Source organism: Phyllostomus discolor, chromosome 10, assembly GCF_004126475.2.
Source record: "Phyllostomus discolor isolate MPI-MPIP mPhyDis1 chromosome 10, mPhyDis1.pri.v3, whole genome shotgun sequence".
In the NCBI taxonomy this organism is placed as follows: domain Eukaryota; kingdom Metazoa; phylum Chordata; class Mammalia; order Chiroptera; family Phyllostomidae; genus Phyllostomus; species Phyllostomus discolor.
In genome coordinates, this window is record NC_040912.2 from 92,061,762 (window position 1) to 92,084,920 (window position 23,159).

The 23,159-nt window shown below is 65.6% G+C and overlaps 1 protein-coding gene across 1 annotated transcript in view; it reads right to left on the minus strand.

Moving 5' to 3' along the window:
- Positions 1 to 1,079: 1,079 nt before the first annotated feature.
- The window catches only part of KCNH2 (potassium voltage-gated channel subfamily H member 2), a 30,880-nt gene continuing 8,800 nt past the window's right edge, over positions 1,080 to 23,159 (minus strand). Inside the window, 16 exon segments of the mRNA XM_028525852.2 lie at positions 1,080 to 1,371; positions 2,656 to 2,681; positions 2,684 to 2,832; positions 3,141 to 3,327; positions 3,406 to 3,633; positions 3,636 to 3,677; positions 4,298 to 4,397; positions 4,629 to 4,822; positions 5,810 to 6,062; positions 6,558 to 6,757; positions 7,051 to 7,438; positions 7,993 to 8,421; positions 12,146 to 12,357; positions 12,934 to 13,297; positions 13,300 to 13,394; positions 14,642 to 14,806. Of these exon segments, the coding sequence (XP_028381653.1) occupies positions 1,222 to 1,371; positions 2,656 to 2,681; positions 2,684 to 2,832; positions 3,141 to 3,327; positions 3,406 to 3,633; positions 3,636 to 3,677; positions 4,298 to 4,397; positions 4,629 to 4,822; positions 5,810 to 6,062; positions 6,558 to 6,757; positions 7,051 to 7,438; positions 7,993 to 8,421; positions 12,146 to 12,357; positions 12,934 to 13,297; positions 13,300 to 13,394; positions 14,642 to 14,806 (3,182 nt within the window). The 3' untranslated portion in view covers positions 1,080 to 1,221.

Consider the following 23,159-nt stretch of genomic DNA (forward strand, 5'->3'; position numbering starts at 1 on the left):
TTGTGGGACTCGGGGGTCTCTGGAGGCCTTTGGAGGCAGGCTCGCCCACCCAAAGAGTCGGCAACTGCACGCGCTCCTCGGGGAAGCAGGGTGCCCACCCACACCTGCACACACACGAGAGCACCACCCTTCCCTGGCCCAGGGGCATGTTCTGACTTGTTACCCCAATAACAGGCATGAGCCCCCCTCTTTAGGCAGCTCCTCTGTGATAGGGGATCACAGGTGATGGAGGTGAGGCCCACCTGCAGCCAGACCCCAGGGGAGCTCTGGGCATGTCTAGGGAACCAGGGTGCCCCGAGTATGTGGGGTCCCAATTATACACAGTTACGGTCTGGATTAAGGTCAAGGTAAAATCAAGGTAAAATCAAGGTAAAATCAAGGGGTTTGGGGGTCTGGGCCTGGACTTAGGCCAAACGCAGCCACAAGTTACAGTCGGTGCGGGCAGGGCTCACAAACTGTGTAGGGGACAGGAGTGTGGCTGGGTTAGTGGCCCAGGCAGGGCCAGCCTGGGAGCCAGGACCAGCCAGCACAGCAACCTGACCCTGAGGGGCGGGGCCCAGGCCTGCACCCCCTTCGGATGTCTCCCCATTCAAAACCGTCCGGGTGGTTCTTGGCTGTCCTGAGCCCAGGAAGCCCCGGCCGTGACCTGCCCCAGCCCCCAGGGAGCACCCTCTACCGCACGCACCCCACACTCAGACACGGAGGCAGCACCCATGGGCCCTTCGTGTGGATTCTTGCAGGGGCCGGGGCACACACTCGTGGGAATGTGAACACAGGAAACAGCGTGTTGAGGCCACACCCTCCCAGCACCACCGGAGTCTCCTCAGGATAATTATTTATTATTCATAGTCATCAGCATCTTCATTAATTATTCATATGATCCTTAATTATTATCCTTAACAATAAGAGCAGTAAATAGCAGAAAAGTCTTTGAGGTGCCTAAGGCCCAGGGCCGGGTGCCTCCAGGCAGTTAGACCAGCTACTGCCCCCAGGGCAGTGGGGGGACCCCAGACCCCTGCCACTGCCCGGCCCTGCCCCTGCCCCTCCCGCTGGGGCCCAGGGGACTGCCGGAGGAGATGGTCCCAAGGGCTGGGGAGGGCCTGTGCCTTGAGTTCCTCTCCCCTTCCTGGCCAGGGCCTCCGGGGCGGGGCCTCTGAGGGGAGGGGCCCAGGCAGTGCGCTGAACCCTGCGTGAGCCACGTGCCCACACCGGGCGGCCCCACTAACTGCCTGGGTCTGAGCCATGTCTGTGCAGGGGCTGGGAGGTGAGGGTGCCCAGCTGGCCCGGCAGGGAGAGGCGTCGAGGAGGGCCATCTTGGGGGGGCTCCGGGGCCCCCGGGGGGAGCTCTTCACACACCATGAACTGGGAAACCTGCGGAGAACAGCGAGTGTAAGAGGCGAGGAGCCCTCAGAGGAAAAGGCAGGGGATGGAGGGGCAGTCAAGCGGCTAGAGAGCAGCGTTAGAGTTCAGAGAGGGTCCAGAGAACCCGGTGGCAGACGACAGGACAGAAAGGGGCTGCAGAGGGCACACTGAAGGGCCAAGGCAGACAGAGCAGGACACCAGCCACCCAGGGAGGCGCTGACAAAGTACACAAGTGCACGGTCGAGGGGGGGCGGGGCAAGAGCCTAATCAAGCAGGTGGGAGCGTCAGTGACGCCGAGTCCGAGCCCCGCCCCCGCGGGGGAGGGGGAGGGGTGGTACTCAAGGCCACGCCCCTTCCTCCCCAGGGACTGTGGCAGCTAAATCCAAACGAACCCAGAACGATGGGCCCTGAGCGGGGACAGAAAGAGAAACAAGGCTCCTTCCTCCAATCTGGAAAGAACTCAGGGACCGAATGCAGAGGCAGGCTGCAGGCCAGGCCCCGGCAGGCCAGGGAGCGCGCCAGGGCAGGTGGCGGGGTGTGTGGGGCTGACGCGCCCGCTGTGAGCTGTGCGTGGGAGGCTGTGAAGGGAGACTGGCACATTTGCTGACGTGGGCTCTGTGTCTGCAAACAGGAGCAGGCGGCATGCGGGAGGGGGGAGCGGGCGCCAGAGGCAAGAGGACAGATCCCAGGGCGCCTCCAGTCGCCGGAGGAGCCCCTTCTCGGGGCCGGGACACAGCTGTCCTGTCAGGAGGCCACTCAGAAGAGGACAAGGGGCAGCAGACACCCATCTCGAGCAGGAGGGGACAGATGTGGACCGGATGTGCCCCCTTAGGAGCTAGTCAAAGCCCTGTGCGGTGGCCAGCATGACAGCCATGGCCGCCACAGTCAGATCTGGGGGTGCCATTGCTACCAGGGACCCGGGACCCAGTCCCAAGTGCTCACTGGCATGCAGCACTGTCTACCGGGTCTCGGGCTCCATCAGTGCCCCCTTGCAGACCCCTCGTGGTCAGGACCCAGGCACCACGAGCAGAGATGGCTGTTCCAGTATAACAAAGGGGTGCCCAGGCCACTCAGCCTGCCGGTGCCTCTGCCCAGCTGGCTGCGGGCTGCGGTTTGGGGGCCCTCAGCCTTGCCTGTGCCCACAGCTCCTGAGGCAGCCCTCCTCCAGCCTGGCCGGGCAGGTGGCTGGGGCCCAGGGCTGAGCAGAAAGGGCGGCAGGGGAGGTTTGGGTGGAACTGACTCCGAAAGGGCAGGACTGGGGTGCGGGGGTGGGAAGGGGGCTTTGGACCTCACCTGAGAAAGCGAGTCCAGGGTGAGAGGGGGATGGGGCTGACGGGCAGCAGAGGACAGGTCGAGGTGGGGCCGGGCCCCGGGGTGGTCACAGCACTGTAGGCAGGCGGGACCAGCGTCATCTGCCTCTGTAGCAGCTGCAGGATGGTGGCCATGTCTGCACTGAGCCGGGTCTCCAGCCTGGGTCAAGAAGGAGGAGGACGCTCTGGGTCTCGGGGAAGCAGAGACACCGGTAACAGTGACTGTAGAAGACTCTGTGGAGGGGCCATCTGGTCAACCCCAGGCCCACTCTTCACCCTAGGTGTGGCTCCACTCTGAGTGGAAGGAGTCCCCTGCCGGGCACATGGGCAGGCCTAGATGCAGGACACTCTCCATTCTCTCTATGGCACCACCAGGAACCCAGAGACGACAGTACGGCACGACCCTCGGACCCCCCTACACACCCCCAGACCGGATAGGGCTAGACCGGACCTCAGGGGCCGCGTCACCTGTTGAGCTGCCTCTGGAGGGCGTCCAGCCTGCTCTCCACGTCGCCCCGGGACCGCCGGCCGGGGCTGGAAAGAGGGATGTTGAGGAGGCTTGGGGTGGGGGCGGGGCATCGAGGCAGCTCCTGGTACTGGCGGCCCCGGCTGTCCCCCCAGAAGCTGAAGATGTTGGACACCCCCGAGAAGGCACCTGGAGCCAGACAGCTGGGTGAGGGAGACTGGGACCCAGGCCAGCCCCCCAGCCCCTCCCCTCCAGCCCGCGCCCTACCTGACAGTGGGTTACAAGTGTCACTGCTCTTCTCACAGTCCTCCGTCAGGGGCTCCCCACCGGGCGGCTCTCCGGGGGGCCTGGGGCTGGAGAAGGGCACCAGGCGGAGGGGGCTGGAGCCGCGGCCTGGGCCCTCATCGTCACTGCTGTCTGGGCTGGAGGGGCCACTGGACGGGGTCTCCCCCCACGGCCCCCCTGGCCGGCCCTGGCCACTGGGCCCTGCCCCCGCCGGCCAGACCCCAAGGCCGACACCTCCCCTGGCTGTTCCGGGTCTGTGGGAGACAGAGAAGGGCCTCAAAGAGGGCAGGACTTGTGGAGGGGACAAAGCAGCGGGCACGGGAGGGGACGGCAGGGGGCCGGAGCAGGCGGAATGTGGCGGGACGCCCTGGGGTGTCTTCTGCTCCCCACCCGCCAAGCAGGCTGAGAACTCGGGGTGACAGGACCAGGTCATCTCCGACCGCGGGCCGCCCAGCCGCGGGCAGTGGCACTGCGGGGCGGGCTCTCTGGGTGCCTGGGCCCTAGGCCGTGGTGCCCCGCCCCCTTACTCTCCTTTGTCCTGTCTCTTCTGCCCTCCTCAGTAGGAGGCAGCGCCCACCCAGAAGCCGGCCCTGGGAGGGCCAAAGCAGCTCAGGCACGCCCCTGCCGTGGAGGGCAAAAGGAGGCTTCCTGGAGGAGGTGCCAGTTCAAGTGGGCCTGAAAAGATGGGCTGCGTTTGGACAGCTGGGGTGAGGAGCGAGGACCACTGAAGGTACCGGCAGGAATGTCTGCGGAGCCTGAACCGGGCAGACGCGCGGGACCCGGAGCTCCGCCCTCGTCACCTGGGCCCCGCCCTCCGCCCGGGGTCCCGCCTCCCGCAGGCCCAGGCCCCGCCCCCGCCCCTCCCCCGCCTCACCCTTGTCGGTGCGCCTGCGGAAGGACAGCTTGCGCCTGCGTTGCCGGCTGAAGCCACCCTCCAGCTCCGCGCTGCCGGGAGAGCCGGGGATCATGTTGGTCTGGAACCAAGTGAGGCGTCAGGGCCCTTAAGCGCCACCCGCCCGCCCGGCTCAAGCTCCAACCCCCTCGTTAACTGAGATGAGGCGGCAGGGAGCTCCGTCCTGGTCAAAGGCTCCCCGCAGAGACGTGAGCTCTGCCCCCGGACCGGAGCTGAGGCTGCGACTCCGTGCCATTCGACAGGCAGGGGAGCGAGCCCAGAAGGTCACGCAGCCGAAGGGCAGCCCACTCACGTCTCGCAGGTTGAACGTGATCTCCAGGCTGGACCAGAAGTGGTCGGAGAACTCAGGGTACATGTCCAGCACCTCCAGCAGGTCGTCGCGATGGATCTTGTGCAAGTCGCAGTAGGTGAGGGCCCGCACGTCCCCGTTGGACTTGCCAGGCCGCGCGTAAAGGTTCAGAGGCTCTCCGAAAATGTCATTTTTCCCTGGAGGCCACACACAGAGAGGGTGGCTCAGCCCCTGGGGTGGCAGTAAGTGCCCGTCTTCCTGAATTTTCACACTTGGCCCCCAGCCGGCCCACCCCCCCTCAGCTCCCAAAGGCAGGTGCGCAGTGTGGCCAGCAGTGCCTGAGGGGGAAAGGGCAGCCCCAGGACCAGCCCAGTGCCTGGCTCTGCCCGCGGCCCAGGCTTCCTTAGGTTCCAACTTCACTTCACACCACAGCCCCCACCCCGGGAAATCCACATCCCAAACACCCCCTCCCTGGCCAGTGACTGCACCCTTGTAACAGTGTTTTCCAAACTACAGATCAGAACACAGTAGGGACTCAAGAGCAACATCTGGTTTACGGAAAGAAAATAGGCTGGTGTAGCCTGGCACAAACAGAAACCACCTAGGAAGGCTGGGTGTTGCATCAAGAAGCTGGCTTCGCTGTGTTTGGGGGTGTTTGTGAACTGAGACACAGAAATCTCAAACGGCCCCCCGTGCCCAGGGAGGAACAGGAAGAGGGCAGCAGGTCCCCTGCCCAGGCACACCTGCCCAGGTGTACAGTAGGGTGGGAAGGAAGGGGCCAGAGGGGAAGAGGGGCGGGACCCCCTCTGCTCTGCTGGGCTTGGGTGTATCGCGTGAGGCTGCAAGGATTGTAGGAAGTTCCCTTGGTAAAGTCAAATGTGTCGCCCACCACGCTTCGCTGCCCACCGTGGAGCAGGGTTCGGTGCTACTTAAAGGAAGCCACGCACCCCTGCCTCCCTACCTGTGGGGAGATCCGGAAGGGAAACCGAGCCTGAGAACCCTCGGAGTCCAGCAGCCCGGCCCCCCCCCCTCTGCTGCCCCACACTGAGCGGGGGTGAATGAAAGGAGCCCACGGCCCCCCTAAGCAGTTCCTGGTCCACAGACTCCACCACCGTGTCCTCCAAGGGCTGGGGCCTCCCCAAGCCCTCGAGCACCGTCCGGCCCCGCGCCCAATCCCAGCGTACCCAGGATGGCCACGACGATGTCGCCCCGCAGGATCTCGATGGAGCCCCGGGAGATGAAATAGAGGGCAGTGAGCAGGTCCCCCGCGTGCACCAGCGTGTCCCCGGGCGGCGCGTGCGTGGTCTTGAACTTCATGGCCAGAGCCCGCAGGCAGCCCTTGGTGGCCCCTCGGAAGGGCTTGCAGTGCTGCAGCAGCGAGCGGTTCAGGTGCAGGCAGATGTCGGCCTGCAGGCACTCGGGGAAGCCCTTCAGCACCTGGGAGGGGGGCGGGGCTGGCTCAGTGTGCCACTCCCTAGACCCCACCCCACCCAAGATCCAGGGGGAAGTCTCGGGGTCCAGTGCAAGGCCCACTGGGGGCGGGGGGGCAACCTGGGGACCTATTCCACTCCACCCCTTCTAGCTGGGCTACCTTGGGGGGGACAGGGCCTCCTTGCCCTGGGCCACCACTTGTTTATGTGTCAGATGTAGAGACCAGTTCCTGGCCCCGCTTTGGTTAAGAGGATTAACCACAGTGACCTACATGCAAGGGCCTGGTCACCACCTTCCCCAAAGTGAAGGCTCCCCCAGTAAATGAGCTCCAAGGGCAAAGGAGAGTGACACACCTCTCAGGGTCCAGGTAAGCATTCCCTGTGACCACCTGAACCACAGAGTGTGAGACAGACGTGCTCACGGCAGCTAGAGGCATCCCCCACCGCCCCTCGGCTCCCTCCAGCCCACACCGCCCGGGAGCAGGAAGCCCGGCGGCCTCACCGCGTTCATGTCGATGCCGTTGGTGTAGGACCAGGCGTGCTGGAAGTACTCCTCGAGGCGCTGGCGCAGCGGGTTGGGGATCTGGTGGAAGCGGATGAACTCACGCACGCGGAGCATCTGCGTGTGGTAGCGGGCCGTGCCCGAGTACAGCCGCTGGATGATGGCCGACACGTTGCCAAAGATGCTGGCGTACATGAGGGCTGGGGGCGGGGGTGAGTGGGGCCGTCAGCGTCCGAGGGACCCGCCCGCCCCTGCACCAGTCAAAAACATACGCAGTCACGTCTCCGTGTGAATACACGCACTAGTCTCAGACACAGAGCGCAGGCACGGACGCCCTTGGGACCTGCCTGTGCCCCTACCCTGGTCTCCCCGCCCCCAAACGCAGCGTGATATGGCCCCGGACTCCGGAAACCCCAGGGCCCCCCCTAGCGTGCGCCCCCTGCTCCCTCTGGGGCTCCTCCCACCACCCCACCCACACCCCGCGCACACTCACAGCCAATGAGCATGACGCAGATGGAGAAGATCTTCTCCGAGTTGGTGTTGGGGGAGACGTTGCCGAAGCCCACGCTGGTCAGGCTGCTGAAGGTGAAGTAGAGGGCCGTGACGTACTTGTCCTTGATAGAGGGGCCGCCCAGGCCGCTGCTGTTGTACGGCTTGCCGATCTGGTCGCCCAGGTTGTGCAGCCAGCCGATGCGCGAGTTCATGTGCGGCTGCTCCATGTTGCCGATGGCGTACCAGATGCAGGCCAGCCAGTGCGCGATGAGCGCGAAGGTGCACATGAGCAGGAAGAGCACCGCCGCCCCGTACTCCGAGTAGCGGTCCAGCTTCCGCGCCACGCGCACCAGCCGCAGCAGCCGCGCCGTCTTCAGCAGCCCAATCAGCTGGGGTGGGAGGAGACAGTCCACGGGGGGCAAATGAAAAGTGGAGGCCCTGCAGCCCTGCAGCCCTGGGGGGAGGGGGTGGGCATCGGAGGAAAGGTCCCTAGAGACTTCCCCCCCAGAACCTCCTCCTAATCATCCAAGTGCCTCCCACGCGCTGAGCCCCGCACGGAGTCCCATCACTCTTTGCGCTAGCTTTGTGACAAAGGGCACGTGGCCTCCGTGGCGCGAATGAGGAAGCTGGAGCTGGGAAAGGTGCAACCCCCACCCTAAGCTGCCTGGCCGGAGGTCCCACCAGCTTCCAGGGCACTTCTGTGCGAATTGGAAGACAGTGGCCTCTTTGGAGAGACAAATAGGGTAGACACGCCCCCTCAGGAGCTCTGGACCTGGTGAGTGGCTAGGTGGTGAGGGGACTGGCCTGGGCCAGCCGCAGCAGCCTCCAGGCCCCTGCCACCCTCTCTCTCTCTCTAGCCACCGATTGGCTCCACTACCTCCCACCGCTTCTCACCCTTCCACCGAGACCCCCTGACCTCCGCCCTCCTCTCCTACCAACCCACCTCCTCGGAGCCGGAGCCAAAGATGAGCAGGTCGAAGGGGATGGCGGCCACCATGTCAATGAGGAACCAGCCCTTGAAGTAGTGGACGGCGATGCGGCCAGGGTGGCTGACCACCTCCTCGTTGGCGTTGACGTAGGTGGTGCGGAAGTTGATGAGGATGTCCACAATGAACATGATGTCCACGATGAGGTCCACCACAGCCAGCGGCTGGCAGGCGTAGCCGCAGCCGGGGGCCGCGGGGCCCTCCTCCGTCTCCTTCAGCAGGAAGGCGGCCGAGTAGGGCGTGAAGACGGCCGTGTAGATGACCAGCAGCAGGATGAGCCAGTCCCACACGGCCTTGAAGGGGCTGTAGTGCAGGATCGTCCAGCGGTGGATGCGCGGCGCCTGCAGCTTGTACTCAGGCAGCACGTCCGCGCCCAGGGACAGGACCTGGACGGGCAGGGGACACGGAGGTGAGGGGCGACAGCCAACCGGAGGCGGGAGAGCCAGGGAGGGCAGGCCGTGGGACTTCCGGGGTGGCGGCAGGCCACATCTCTGTTGGGGGCGAGCAGAGCACGGGCTCAGGGAGGCCAAAACGTTTCGCCCAGAACGCCTACCCCTCAGCCAAGCAGCCACAGCCAATGGCCACCCCTCACTGTGGGCGCTACAGTTGCCCGCACAGCACAGGGGCCGCCTAGCGGGCTCCGAGTCCAGGGCGCCGTCGGTACTGCCGCCCGCCATCAGGGCAGGCCCCTACCGTGAGGAGTGACTCCCCTGTGGCATCTCACCCACACTCCGCACCCCACCACACGCACACCCCACGGCCTCGGCCCGTGCCACTGGCCCAAGGCCGCCGGCCATCCACACTGAGCCCCCTTGCGGCCCCCCGGGGGAGAGACTAAAATCCTCTCCCCACCCTGCTCCTGCGGCCCGTTTGCCGCCTTTTGCCAGGGCAGCCCCCCCTCCCTCCTACCAAGGCACACGGAGAACCCAACCCAGCCACCGACGTGCCTCCAGGGACACAGAGGGACAGGCACGCAGGCAGCTGTCCGGAAGTGACACACCCAGCACAGGCTCACCTTCACATCCTGCCCCTCAACGGGCACCAGAGGCAAGCTCGCCCCCGGACCAGATGGCAGCAGGCACGCTACCCTGCCTCCCCAAGCCAAACTAGAAAGAGCCGGGGCCAGCTTCCCACTGCCCCAGCAGCCTCTGTCTGTGCCCTATGGCCGCCCCCTGCCCCTGCAGACGGGGGACAGAGGGAGGTAACTGCCCCTGGAGGGGTCTCCTTCCAGTGCCTGAGAGGCTGAACCACCCCTGATAGCAGTGACCCGGCCCCGGCTCTGCCCACAGCAGACCAGCACCACCGCCACGCACGCACCGCCCTCGTGCGGGGCACACCCGGGACCTGCTCCCACCGGAGCCAGCCCCAGCGCACCCGCCACCAGCTTACTACCGCGTGGTCTCGGGCCAAGTGCGTCACCTTCCTTGACCTGGCGCCCACAGAAGACTGACGCTATTTTAGCAAATCTTGGGTCCTCCCGTGTGGGTGGGAAGGATCTGCCCCATGCGTGTTCCCCAGCTGGGGGGAGATGGTGAGCCAAGGAGAGAGAACTCAGGGGCCAGGTGCTGGTGGCAGCGGCGGGATACTCAGACCCGCGCTTGAGCCACCTCCAACACCCCCTGCTCTGCCCGCTCCAGGCTCTCTGACCTGGGGGTGCAGAGGTGGCTCCCAGGGGGTGCCCACAGAGTCATCAGCTCAGGGGACCATGGAGCAGCTGCCCAGCACCTCGAGCTATCCCAGAGGAGGTGAACCAGGTGCCTCAGATCAGCTGCCCCCACCGCCAGCCAGTGGCCTCTGACCCCACCATCCTCGGACTCCTGCCCTGCAACCTGGCCCTCTGAAGCGGCCACCTCAGGTCCACCCCCAGCCCGTGAGGAACCGGAGCGGTGGAGCCCCAGGCCCGGCCCAGGCCTGGCCGATGCCCACTGGGAGAGGTGTGGTGGTGGGGAGGCATGTTCCTCTCCCTCCCCTGTCCCCTGCCATCCCCTCTGGGCACCTGGTCCATTCCTGCCCTTCCTCTCCTCCCTTAGCATGCTGAGCTCGGAGACTGGGGACCACAGGAGCCCGGGGAGAGGGAAGTCCTGGCCAGAAAGGCACTGGCCGCCCAGCCCCGGCGGGCCTGGGGAGGAACCAGTTGGAGCCAGGAGCGGGGTGAGCAGGGCGAGCAGGGCTACCGACCCTCCGGTTCCCCAAACGGTCCTGCCTCTCGGAAGCCCTCTCTGGCCTGGAGCCAGAGGCAGCCAGAGACCTCTGGGCTGCGTCCCGAATCCGTGTCCCAGCCCTGGAAGGGGGAGGGAGGGGCCGGGAGTCACCTACCTCCTGGGCCACCAGGCTGGAGATGCGCACGGCCCGCCTTACCCGGCCTTTCTGGGCCCTGGGCTGCAGAGCCCCTGCTCCTCTCGCCTTCCTGGCGGGGGCCGCCATGGAGGACTTGGCTCCCCCCAGCCTGCCTGCCCTGGGGCCCGAGGGCCAGCCGGTGCCTCACCTGCGCTCCAGCAGCAGTCCCAGCGGAGGCTGCGCCCCAGGGACCGGCGGCCTGGCTCCCGGGGCAGCCTCTGGCGTGAAGCCAGGGTCGCTGGGGCCGGGCCCCAGGGCTGGGGTCACCCTGGCAGTGAGCGTGGACAGCGGCCCGCCTGGCTCAGGCTGCCCATGGCCTCCTGGTGCGGCCCCGCTGCCAGGGTGCTGCGCTTTGCCCGCGCCAGCCCAGCGGCGGCAGCGCCGCGGTCGGAACCTCGGCTTCTCCGGCCCGCCCCTCCTCCTCCCAGGTCCCCACCCCCACCGGCCAGCCCGGCCAGCGGGGCCCCCTCCCCCGCAGCCGCTCCGGGCTCCGGCTGCAGCCGCTCCTGCAGCCCGCACCCCTCCCCCTCCCGGGCAGCCTGGCCTGTCACCACAGATTAATGGTCTCCCCGACACCCCCGCCCCGCCGGTCGGGTGCCCAGCCAGCCAGAGTCAGACAGGCACCCAGAGATGCAGAGACTGCCCGGGGACCGGCAGAGCCGGAACACAGGCTCGCACTGACAGAGCCACACACACGCAGGCCACAGACACACAGAAGCACACTGTTGTGGGCGCGGGAGCGAGGCAGACACCGGGGCTCCAGGTGGGAACCACGGCCAGGGCCGGGCGGGAGGGGCACAGGCAGCCAGATACGGGGCCCGGGCTGTGGGGGAACATTGTGGACTCCAGGCCAAGGGGCTGGACACCTGGCAGGGACCCAAAGAGCCAGAGGCAGTGGGAGCCCGGCCAGGAGGAGGGCTGAGGAGGCCGGTGCTGGCGGCTCTCTCCCGTGGGCCCGCTGGGGGAGATGCCGTGGAAGGAGCTGGAGGCGGCAACAGGGACCGAGAAGTGGCGGGCAAGGGACAGGACCCCCCCTCCCCCCATCCTGGGCATGTCACCCTCTGCCAGGGCTTGAGGGAGGAGCTGGGCTGGGCTGGGGGGTGGGGGGCAGCTACAGGAGATCTTGCCGCCACAGCGGGCAGGGGACAGGCTGGCCCTGACACCAGGGAGCGCTGGGCACTGCCCCAGAGGTCAGTGGTCTCCTCTGGCCCAGGATCCAGGGACCTGATCCCTCCACATCTGTGCACCCACATGCCCTCCCCTCCCGATGGGGCTGGGGAACACGGGTGGGCACTTCCAGGCCACCCTGGCCCGAGCACTGGGCCCCCACCCCCTTCCTGACTCATCACCTGGAAGAATCAGGACCCCCAGCCTGGACCTCTGTGGCCCCTTCTCATTCAGAGCCCCCTGTGGGCTGCCCCCCGGCACCCCCTCACCACACCCAGGGGCAGACGCCATCATGCCTGTGCATGGCTGCCTTCCCCATCCACCCTGGCCCCCACTGCGCTGTCCTCCCTGTGCCCATCAACCTGTGTGCTATGACTACCCTGTCCCAAGGCCGCCTCCTCTCCAGTCCCCCTGTCCCCGGGACCTCCCACATTGCTCTCTCACCCCAGCTCTGAAGCCCCCACTCCTACTCCCAGCCAGCAGGGCTGCCCACCCTCCAGAGGCCCTCACGGACCAGACCCCCCACACCCGTCTTTGGCCACTGCCCACAACCACCCCTTCCAAGCTCCTCCACGCCGAGGGGAGAGCCAGGGACCGGGCACCTACCTGGGTGACCTTCTCGGTGACGTTGTGTGTCCGCTCCTTTATCTTGGGTGCTATGATCTCCCGGTCACTGGTGGGCGAAGCCAGGAAGGGGTCGCCCTTGAGGTCCACAAAGTTGAGGGTGATTTGGGGGATCTTGCTAATGGTGCGGTAGCGCACGAGGTCCGAATCTGACGTGGAGTTAAGCAGGCCGCTGCGCAGGGGGTGCATGGCCCCTGGGGTGGGGAGGGAAGCGGGGTCAGGGTGGCAGGCAGGGGGTGCATGGCCCCTGGGGTGGGGGGCAGGGCATGGAGTTAGGGTGGCAGGCAGGGTCCAACATAAAACTGAGGTGGAGACCAGGCATTGCACAGCCAGGCCACTGGGGTCACTGTGCCATCGATGCCCCTTAGGAGAAAGGGGCAGAGTCATGAGAAACAAGGCCGGCCTCCTGCCCACTTGAAGGAAGCATGCCAGGATACAACCAGGAGACAGCGAAGGAGGAAGAGCCTCCCTAAGGCTCTGCTCAAAGGCACGGAGACCAGCCAGATGCCTTCCCTGCCCTTCAGACACCCCCTGGCCCTCCCTGCTCCAGGACACCCACCGGGAGCCAGCTCCCCAGGGCGCACGGACTCCGGGAGTGCAAGCACCTCATGGGATGAATGGACATTTAATGGAGTAAAAGGCCACTTAGTGGGATTAAATAAGTGCTTAACGGGATTTCCATCTCCCAGGCGCCTAGGACAGAGCGGAGAGGAGAGCGGCGCAGGTCCCGGAACCGGACAGGCCTGGCGGCAGGGGAAGGGCGTCCTCACCGGTGCTGGCGTGGCGTGGTGGCGCCGGCAGTGCGCCTGCGCGCATGGCCTCGATGTCGTCCGCGGACGAAGCGCGGCGCACGCTGGCGCAGCTCTCTCTGGAGCGAGTCCGGGCCAGGCTGCAGCTGGAGCCGGAGGCGTCAGGGTTCAGACTGGGCGCCTGGGGCGATGGTTGCGGACCCTGCGCGCAGGCGGGCGGGGAGCTGGGGCCCACCAACGCGCGGCGCTCCTCCGCGGGCCCGAGCCCCGCCACGTGGTTGTCCATGGCGGCCACCTCGTCCAGGGCCAGCGACTCGCTACTGGGAGCCGCGGGGGTCAGGTCCACGTCCACCACCACGGCACCCGGGGCACCAGCGCCTCCCGTGTCGCCCGCGCTGCCCGCCCGCCGGGTCGCACGGACGACTCCCGGGCCGTCAAAGCCAGCATCGCAGGCAGCTTCAGGCGGAAGGTCTTGGCGCGACCTGCGGGGAGAAGGGAGTTGTGTGGCGGAGAGGGTGGGGGGGAACAGCTCCGAGTGGGCAGGCCCGGGGCCTGCACGCCCTGACACCCAGCGGAGGACCGCGGGGAAGACGGAATGCCTGCCCACCGGCCTCCACCGCACAGAACTCGTCTCAAAAAAAAAAAAAAATTCTAGAATATAATCTTATCTAAGGCTCTGAAAATAATAAACTATTTCTTGAGCCACATACCACCGTGGGCTGTACGCAAATGGTGGGTGACCCCAAACTGCCCCCGTGGGCAACACTGTGCCCACCACAGAGGGGAGGCAACGCGGGCACACGTGAGCCGCACAGTAGCACCTGGGGGTGCGGTGCTGGCCTCCCTGCCACTCAGCCTCAGCGGTGTTCGCGATGCCATTTTATTTTTATCTTTGCAAAGATTTTATTCATTTATTTATTTATTTTTAGAGAGAAGGGAAGGGAGGGAGAAAGAGCGGGAGAGAAACACCCACTGGTTGCCTCTCAAAGCGCCCCAGCCAAGGATGAACCTGAAACCCAGGTCCCGTGCCCTGGCCGGGAATCGAACCAGCGACCTTTCGCTTCGCCTGACGCCGCCCAACCCAGGGAGCCACACAGGCCAGACTGCCTCTTTAGAGCCTGAGAAACCACGAGGTGGACTCCTTTGCCGTGACTGTAAAGAACCAACTAGAGTTAACCTCATGGGGAGGAGGGGTGTCTGGGCCGGGGTCACGGGCGCAGGGTGTGGCCCCTGTGTCTGCAGCCATGGTGACCCCCCCTCCCTCCTCAAATCCTCTTCCCGGTTAGCCCGGGCCACAGCAGGGAGCTGGCCGGTCCAGGGCCAAGGGCCAGGGGCAGGAGGTCCCCAGAGAGACATTTGAGTTCGTGAGAGACGGTGCCTTATGACCAGCAGAGGGGGCTGCTCCCAGGTGGCCAGGGCCGTCGGGAAGGGGGCGTGCCCCGTCCCTGGGGCTGGGGAGAGGACCCCCGCCAGATGCTGCGGAGGAAGCCCAAGCAGGTCCGGCAGGACACCCGCTGCGATCCTGCCCCGAGGACCTGTTTGAACGGGGACCCAGCCTGTCGCTCCATCTCCTCTTGAGCCTGATGGGACCAGGCCCCATCCTCAGTAACCTCTGAAGGGACCCCGCACGCCCATTCCTCCCCACAGGGCAGTGGCCTTGGGGAGCCTCAGGGCCCCAGAAAAGGGGGGTCTTGTATTCCCGCAGCAGCCCGAGTGCGGCCGCCCTCACCTGGAGCCAGCCAGCTGGTGGGGGGCCCGCGGTGGTTGGTGTCGCGGGCCGGGGACCCCCCCAGGTCCTTCTCCATCACCACCTCGAAGTTGAGGATGAACATGATGACGGCCCCATCCTCGTTCTTCACGGGCACCACGTCCACCAGGCACAGGAAGCAGCTCCCTGCGGGGTGGGGGACAGGGCCACTGTGGCACCAAGGCCCCTGGGTGGGCAGAGCAGAAACCCGAAGGGGCCCGTCCACGTCTGCCTCCCCCGGGCCCCCCCCCCGTGCCTGGGTCTCCTGCCCCGCCCTCCAGCCCTGCGCCCTGCCAGGCGGGGCCGCTGCCCCCAGCTGCCCGCCCGCCCCAGCTCGCTGCCGGCCGGGCCCTCCGCTCCTCTGGCGTTTCCGTTCCTCCAGGCCGCCCCTCCCTGTGTGCCCACCCCTCACCCTGGCTCACGCTCCCTTCTGCCCCGACCTGCACATCGGGTTTCCCCTCTCCTCTCAGGGTGCCCTCGCTCTCCCTCACACACGCGAGTGTAGGGTGGCGGTGAGGCCCCCGGACTTACAGGCCCAGGGTGCCTGGGGTCACACCCCACCCCTGCCGCTCAGTCCTTTACGCATCACGCTTACACGCCATTCCCTTCCTGTGCCTCACTTTGCTCATCTATAAAGTGGGAGTGATGGTGGTCCCTTTGTCCTGAGTTGTACAGATTACGTCAGCGTACGCTGAGCACCCAGGGCCGTGCCTGGCGTGCCCTGGACCCCACCCCTGGGTCAGTGGTTCCTCTCGGTGCCCATCCAGGCCACCTGTCCCCACATTACCCACCCCCCGCCCCCGCTGTGGTGTCGGTCCACAGCAAGGTACACTCAGAAGTGCAGAGCAAGAGGTTCAAAACCCTTACAGCAATTCGGCACTGCAAGGCCGTCCAAGCACGCAGTGTTGCCTTTCGCAAAGCTGTGGGTCTGTGACACGTTGGAAATGACCACGTGACCCTTCCCCAAAGAGTCTGGAAGCACGCTGCTCCTGGATCTTGCGTGTCTGTCCCTCCTTGTCTTCCTCTCCTCTCCCAGGCACTCTCTCTCTCTCTCTCTCTGGCCACCAGGCCAGGCCAGGCCACCAGGCCGCCTCTGCCCCCTGTCTGGCACACAGCCCCTCACCCTCCTCTCGGCTGACTTCTGAGGGAGACCCTCATACACCTGCCCGCCCACTGTCCCTCCTTCTCCGTGGGCCCTGCAGCCACCGGGCTTCTCCCGATCTCCCTTTCTCCCCGGGGTGGAGGGCAGAGGCTTCCTTCCTTGCCTCGCTCCCCTGCCCACCTGCCCTCCCTGACCTGCAGGGACCTGACTGGCCAGTGTCTGCGTCCCCTCTGCTGGGCCTGGCACCTAGAACGACGCAGCAGGGAGCAGGCGCTGCCCAGCGGGCTTAGCGTGGGGCAGCGCTGATGGGGAGGGAGGGGCCCAGGGTGGAGAGGGGTGGAGAGGGAATGGCAGTGGTGAGTTGAGTCCAGGGAGAGGCCAGCAACCTGGAGGGCCTCTGGACAGTGCTTGGTGCCGGCCACCGGGCCCTGGGGGCCGAGCCTTGGGGAATGTGCGGCAATGGCCCGAGCGGACCGGGCGTGAAGGGCCTGATTCCTGCAGACCAGCAGTTCCAGCAGCTGTGGGATTCCTCTCACCAAAGGAGAACCTCTGAAACAGGGTGGTACTGGGATGAGGGGGCTGAGCAGGGGGTGGGGGGGCTGGCCAGAATTCTGCTCCCTGCTGAGGTCCTTCTGGCTCTGCCCTCGGAACCTGAGCCCGGGTTTCTGCCTGGACCTCCCACCAGCAGCCTCGCCTGTCCCCTGACCTCTGGCCTCCGACACGGCCCAACTGCAGCACAGCTGTGGTGTCCGGAGCTGCAGGGGGCCGGTCCCAGCTGGAGACGGTTTGGCACCCAGACGGCCCGCCTAGGGTTTATGCCCTAATATGGTGATGGCCGGCCGGCAGCGGCCTGGACAGGGACTGGCCCTCATCGGGACTCAGAGAGGCCAGAGACAGGAAACCTTAGCCCTGGAGACTCCCCGGGGGGCCCCAGCGACCCAGGCCCCTGACCCCCACTCCTCACCAGGAAACTGGGCCCAGGGAAGTCTGGAGTCTGGAACCCGAGGGAGCCAACCCCTCAGGACGGCCTGGGGATTCCGGCCTGGAGGCCTCAGCCCCCGGCCCACTCCCTTCAGACGTCTCAAGGAGAGGGGCCGGAGCTGCATCTGCAGCCGGGACAGCCCAGGACCCTGGCGTCCCAAATGGAAAACTCCGAACAGAAGCCCTGGTGGGCCTCAGGCTCACCCCTGCACGTGGACATGCTCCCGCACACCGGGGGCCCCCTCGGCCCCCTCTCCCTTAGTGACATTCAAGGAATCCTTCCTTTCAAATAACCCTGTCAGAGCCCAGCTTACTCCAAAAATGTGACCTGGAGCCCTGCCTGATGGCTGCGGGAAGCGGCAGGAGGAGGGGCGGCGCCAGCTGCTGCTCTCCAGGGGAAACGGGAGGAAGGAGAGGGGCCGGCGGAGTCAGCCAGGGCCCCCCCCACCAACCCCCAGGCTCTGCCTCCCACCCCTCCGCCAGACGGTTGGGTCTTCTGCGAGCTGCACGTCGCGCACCTCCAGCCAGACCTGCCAGCGGACCCCACTCCATCCTGGCTGGAAGTACGGGGCGGGCAGGGGTGAGATGGTCCCTGAGGGCAGCTGAGGGTCAGCCAGGCCAGGGGTGAGGCGCAGGGGCAGCGGGAGCAAATTCCAGCCTGCGGGCAGGTGGACTCTAACCCGCCCACAGCGGAGGTGTCAGTCCAAGCTGAGGTGCTTCCAGGGGCCCCGCGCTGGCACGTGCACCCACAGCAGTGCCCCACCCCCACCCCCACCCCAGCAGCGCTGCACGGGCCCGGCCCTGGAGCCTCTCCTGCCCCCGCCTTTGCCCTGCCCTTGCCCTCCCGGGAGGCTCTCCCGGGAGCCGGGAGGCTGGCTTTGGCTGGCGGAGCCGAGTGAGGCTGCAGTTCCGCGGGCGGCCACACGAGGGCAGGCGCGGCCCGCGGTCCCGGGGCGCCAGCGCCCAATCCAGCGTTCAGGGAGGTAGGGCAGGGGCGGAGGGGCCCGGCAGTGGAGTCAGGTGGCCTTTGCTCATTGTGTGAGAATGACCTTGGGCGAGTCACCTCCCGTCCCTGAGTCCCAGCGTGCTTGTCTGCAGCACGGGGAGGTCGAACCCACCCCAGGAGGCTGGAGGATGAATGACGTGATGCGTGTGAAGCAGGAACAGGACTCGCAGGTGGTCCTGACACTGGGAGAAGGGGGCGGGAGACACAGGTGCATGGGCATCAGCAGCGGAGAGGCCCCGGGCCGCCTGGCTCACCTGGCTGATGCCAAGAACACCTCACTCACAGCCCCCAACCCCCAGCCCCCGGGGAAGACCCCAGGCTCCCAGTGAGGAGGCTGGGCGCCCAGCCTTTGCCTGCCTCCTGGGGCTCAGGACGCCCTGGGCCCCGCAGGGATGCAGATGAGGCAAGTAGACACGGTCATGCAGGTCACCGCAGGTCACTGAGGAGGGAGAGTGAGGGCACAGCGGGAGGGACCCTGGGGGGAAACCCGGCCCGGACACGTTCCAGGTGCAGCAGGCACAGCTCCTCCTGACCCCAGGGAGGGGCTCTGTCAGTCATCGGAACGCAGCTGCGGAGGGCTCTCATCTGCTGCCAGCCCCGGGGCCTCATCCCTGCCCAGCGTCCCCACCCAGCCTCGGGCCCCACCCGCAGTCCCAAACCAGATTTCCCACCCCAGGTGCCCCTGGCCTCGGCCGTATCTCGGGCAGGCCTTATCACCCCAGTACGGGCCGCGGTGGGGGCCAGCTGGGATGCTGGGTGTCCTTCGGCAAGCCCCCAGGTCAGACCTCGGTCAGCACGCTAGGTGACATCGCGGCTCCTCAGGGGCGGCTCCTCTTCCCCCAGGAGCACTCCCCGAGGGCACCCACGGGAGGCGCTGGGGCAGCATGAGCACAGCAGGCTGGCACCGGCCCTCACCGCATGCAGCAGGGAGTCAGCGGGACCCTAAGTCGGAGCCCGGGCGGGACGGAGGAAGAGAGAAGATCCCAGGCAGAGGGACGGACCCCGGGGGTCAGAGCCGATCAGCCCCACCGTCAGAAAACCCGGGCCGCTGCTGTGTGGCCCTGAGCGGGTCATTCACCTCTCTGAGCATCACACTCCCGTCGGTGGGGGCGGGGGGTGGGCCGCAGGGCTGAGTGATTCCCGCCCGGAGTGCCGGGTGGATGACAGATGGCTGAGGGGAGGCATGCAGAGCGGTAACGAGACAGGGCGCCCGGGGCCCTGCGGGGAAGGTGACCTCGGAGAGGCAGCCCGGCTTCCCTCCCTGCCGCGCACCCCGCACCCCACGGGAGGAGCCGAGCCCAAAGTCACACTAAGGGCAGGAGGCTGGGGCCCCAGCCGCCCGCCCGCCCGCCCGCCCCCAGGCAGCGAGGCTGTCTCCGTGCAGCCCGGGGCTGTGCAGTGTCAGGTTATATTTAGCCCGGTGGCGGCGACAGGAAGATGCAGAAGGAGCGGCTCCTGGACGGGGGCCACCGTGTCACTAACACGGCTCTCATGGGCAGCCGGGGGCCTAGGAACGCCAGGGGCACGGCCGGCCCAGGGCACAGAGTGGGGAGCTTGAGAAGCCAGTCAGTGAATGAGTACGTGTGCCTGAGACGGGGTGTGTGTGTGTGTGTGTGTGTGTGTGTAACACAGAGAGACACCATCTTCCCGGCCTGGCAGACACCCCCGGGGAGGACGCACTGCCAGGCAGCAGCTGCATGCCCCGATCCAGACCCTGACTCACACAGAAGGGGGGTCCCCGGACAGACCCCCCACCACCCTCCCAGCCCGACACCTTCCCAGGGGGCTAGAGGGCCATGCAGAGCATCTCAAGGGCCTACTCTCGGGCATCTGGACCCCCAGACGCACTGCGTGTGGCCCGCCTGCGTCATTCCCCTTCCCAGCCGCAGCAGCAGCCTCAAGAGCAGAGCTTCTTCTGGAAAAGCTCAAGGCCCGGCCCCACCCTGTGCCAGCCTGCTGGGTGCCACTCGACCTCTCAGGGACACAGCCCTCTGGTCTGTGGGGTGGAGTCCAGGGCCCTGCACCCCAGAGGCCCCAGGGGGTGGAGCAAGGCTGTGCCCAGGCGGGGGCAGCTGCTCTCCTGGCCCCATCCCCTCCCGGCCCGAGGCCCCCACACGCCACCTCCCTCCCCGACTTCCAGGAGTCTGTGCCCCGAAACTCCTTCGGGACCTGCCGTCCCGATCACATCAGGCCCTTCACCCTCACCTGCCCTCCCCGCACACGCTGGCAGGCTGAGTCCCCAGGAGGCCATCCCCCCCTCCGTGCACCCCAGCTTCGCCCGGCCTCTGCTCCACTCCCCACAGAGACCCCCGAGCCCTCTGCTCTCTTCCTCTCCTGCTCTGCAGGACCCCGCCACAGAGACCCCCTGGACGGCCCCATCCAGCCCACACGGAGGTTTCACATTGAAAACGCTCCTAAACCTGTGTCCCTGATTTGGGAGATGCTTGCATGCTGGCTTCTGGGGGAGCTCCCCGCCCAGCCCCCCCCCAGAGTCAGAGCCCTGAGGCCAGGGTCGGGGAGGCTGCAGGGGAGGTGCTGGGCGAGCAGGGGTCTGAGGACCAAGCGTGGACTCGGGCAGTGACCTGTGCTGACATGTGTGTGCAAACAGGGCAAGCTTCTGGAAGGTGCCCCCTCTTCGCGCGTACCCCAGAAAGTCTGGGGGTGCCTTGAGGACAGCCCACCCTAACTCCAGCTCTCGGTCAGCCAGAGCTTCTTGGTCATCCCTCTAGGACTCACCCACCTCACATACAGGACACTGGGATGCACCGACAGAGACAGGCGCACGGGAAAGCCTCCTGAAGGGTCCAAGGGAACATTCGAGCATCGAAACATGTGACGGGGACCCAGACATTAAGAGGGAAACCCTGCATTGTGCGCGGGGGACAGGGTGCTCTCCCCGAAAAAGCAACCAAATCAGCAGACTGACCAGTGGAACCAACGCCAGGGTTCGGGGCGGCTGCCTGGGCCAGGGTCCGCAGAACCGCAGACACACACCCCCCAGCAGCGCAGAGCTGCCAGGGCCGGCGGCCGGAGAGAGAACACCTCTTTCGTGACAGGGCCAGACGCTGAGCGAGAATGCACACGGCCTTTGGGAGGGGGAAAAAAACACCTTAAACTAAGAAAGGTTACAGAAATGTGATACATGGAGGGGCAGCCCGGGCTCTTGGGTGAGACAAATATCATAACGATGCCCACTCTCCCCAAACTCATCTGTAAAACCAACCGAATCCCAATCAAGATGCCAACGGGGTTTTTCTTTGCGGGACCTCGATGAAGGTTCTCTAAAGTTTGTAAAGAAAAACAGAGGCCCGCAGCTACCCACGGCAACCTTTCCAACGAGGAAGAAAGAGAAATGGTTTGCTTTCCTGGGCACCAAGATACACTACATGTCACTGCTTTTTTTTTTTCCAATGCCATTTTGGTGCGAGGAAAGATAAATAACTCTTTGGGACAGGACAGACAGGTCCAGGAGAGACCCACACCTATCCCTGGGTCATCACCAGTGATACAGGTGGCCCCACAAATCAATGGAAAAGAACAGACTGTTTACGAGATGCGCTGGGAAAATTGGCTCACTCCACGGAAAAAAATACAACCTGATCCCTCCCTGACAGGGCGCACGGAGGCAGGCTCCGGGCGGATCGGGGGCCGGCTGGGAAAGGTGAAACAGCGAGTGACTGGGAGGAACAGTAGACCTTCGAGGCCCCGAGACGGGGAAGGGTTTCTCCCACAAAACTTCGAAGGTGCCCACGAGGCCAGCGCTCACTACATCGGTGTCAAAGCTAAGTTTGTCTGCCGGAGAAATTTAACAGGCAGCTGAACGCCAGGAGAGGTGTGCCATATCTTGATTCAGCAGGAATGGATATCCAGCATTTACATGTGGGATATTTAACTGTGTGTGTGTGTGTTTACACACACGCACAAGTGACTTGTGCAAACCAACAGGAACAAAAGACGGTGGCTTTTTCCACGGAGGAGGGAGCAAAGCATAAGGGCGGGGGACTGGCAGGCACATGAACCCCAGAGGCTCTCCAGCCTAAGAGGTGGACGCCGGCTGAGTGGAGGCAGAGATGCAAATTCAAGCAGCAAACTATCACTTTCACCAATTGGACGGGCAAAAATTAGGGAGGTAGCCAAGGCCAGCTGCGGCAGAGATCTGGGGGACTGGGGGTCTCCTGCCCTGCGCACACGGGGGGGGGCGGGACTCTTCGAAGACCCTGTGTGACCCAGCAATTCCGCCCCTGGGGATGTAGCCCGAACACACCCTCCATGAGTCCCAAGGGGCCATGGGTGAGCGTGGTCACTGCAGCGTTGTTTAGGGAGACACGGGGTCTGGAGCGCCGCCCCCCCTCGGGTGAACAGGAGGGGGGTACACCCCACAGAAGACGCAGCTACAGACTGGATGTCATGGAGCAGCCTCGAGGGACTGAACAGCGTTCTCCTGGGTGAGAACAGTGAGCACCAGAATACAAGGGCTGGCACATCCCATTTGCATAAATTAAACTTCTATGCATCCAGGCAAACTGTGCGTTGCGCAAGAGCATATGCAAGCAGCCCATTTGCAGGAAAGCAAGTCTGAATGGTCGCCTGAGGGGAGGATAATGGGACCGTGGAGTGAGAGAAAAAGAAGACGAAAACCAAGCGAAAGAGAAAGCTAAAACAGTAACACAGATATCGTCGTGGTTCCCATGATTTGGGGGAGAGGTGGGAGCTGGGAGCAGCGATGCCTGGGGAGGGGGCAGAGGAGGGCGAGGCAGGCGGGGGTCCTGCGCAGGACACAGGGCGGGGAGGAACACTGTGGGACCCAGGGACGCGGAGACCCTTCCCCAGGGCTGGCCGGGACCTGCAGCCCCGGGGCTGACACCTGCCTCCGGGCAAGCAGAATGAGCCTCGACACTGGACTCTGCCTGCGGGCATCTGCGGTAGGATTTTCAGCACCGTTCCCGGCAGCACCTGGGGGGACAGGTATCTGCCCCCACTCAGCAAATGAGGAACCTCGGCCCTGGAACCCAGCCGGAACCTGTGTTTCCGGAGGCCCGGAGCCCACCACGCCCCACAGGGGCCCTCCGGGGCCAGATGGCCTGTGTGGCCATTCTCTGTGCTGGGCAGGGCCCCAGGGCAGAAACGGGAAAGCTGGGTGCGAGCTCCCACTCAGGCATCCAGCAGCTGGGGTCACCACGGGCAAGACCCCTTGCCTTTCCCAGCAGTGGTGTCCCTCCTGTGAGGGTGGACAGGAGGCCTACCTCCCAGAGGGCCGTGAGGACCGCCTGCCGGAGAGCACACCTCCCAGCCTTGCAAACCGGGAAGCAGCCACAGTGACCGTGCCTCTGAGCATTGCCCGTGTGGCTGCTGCCACCACCAAGCCTCCTCGGTCCGACTCCAAGTGCAGGATGGTGGGCTGGGAATCCCAG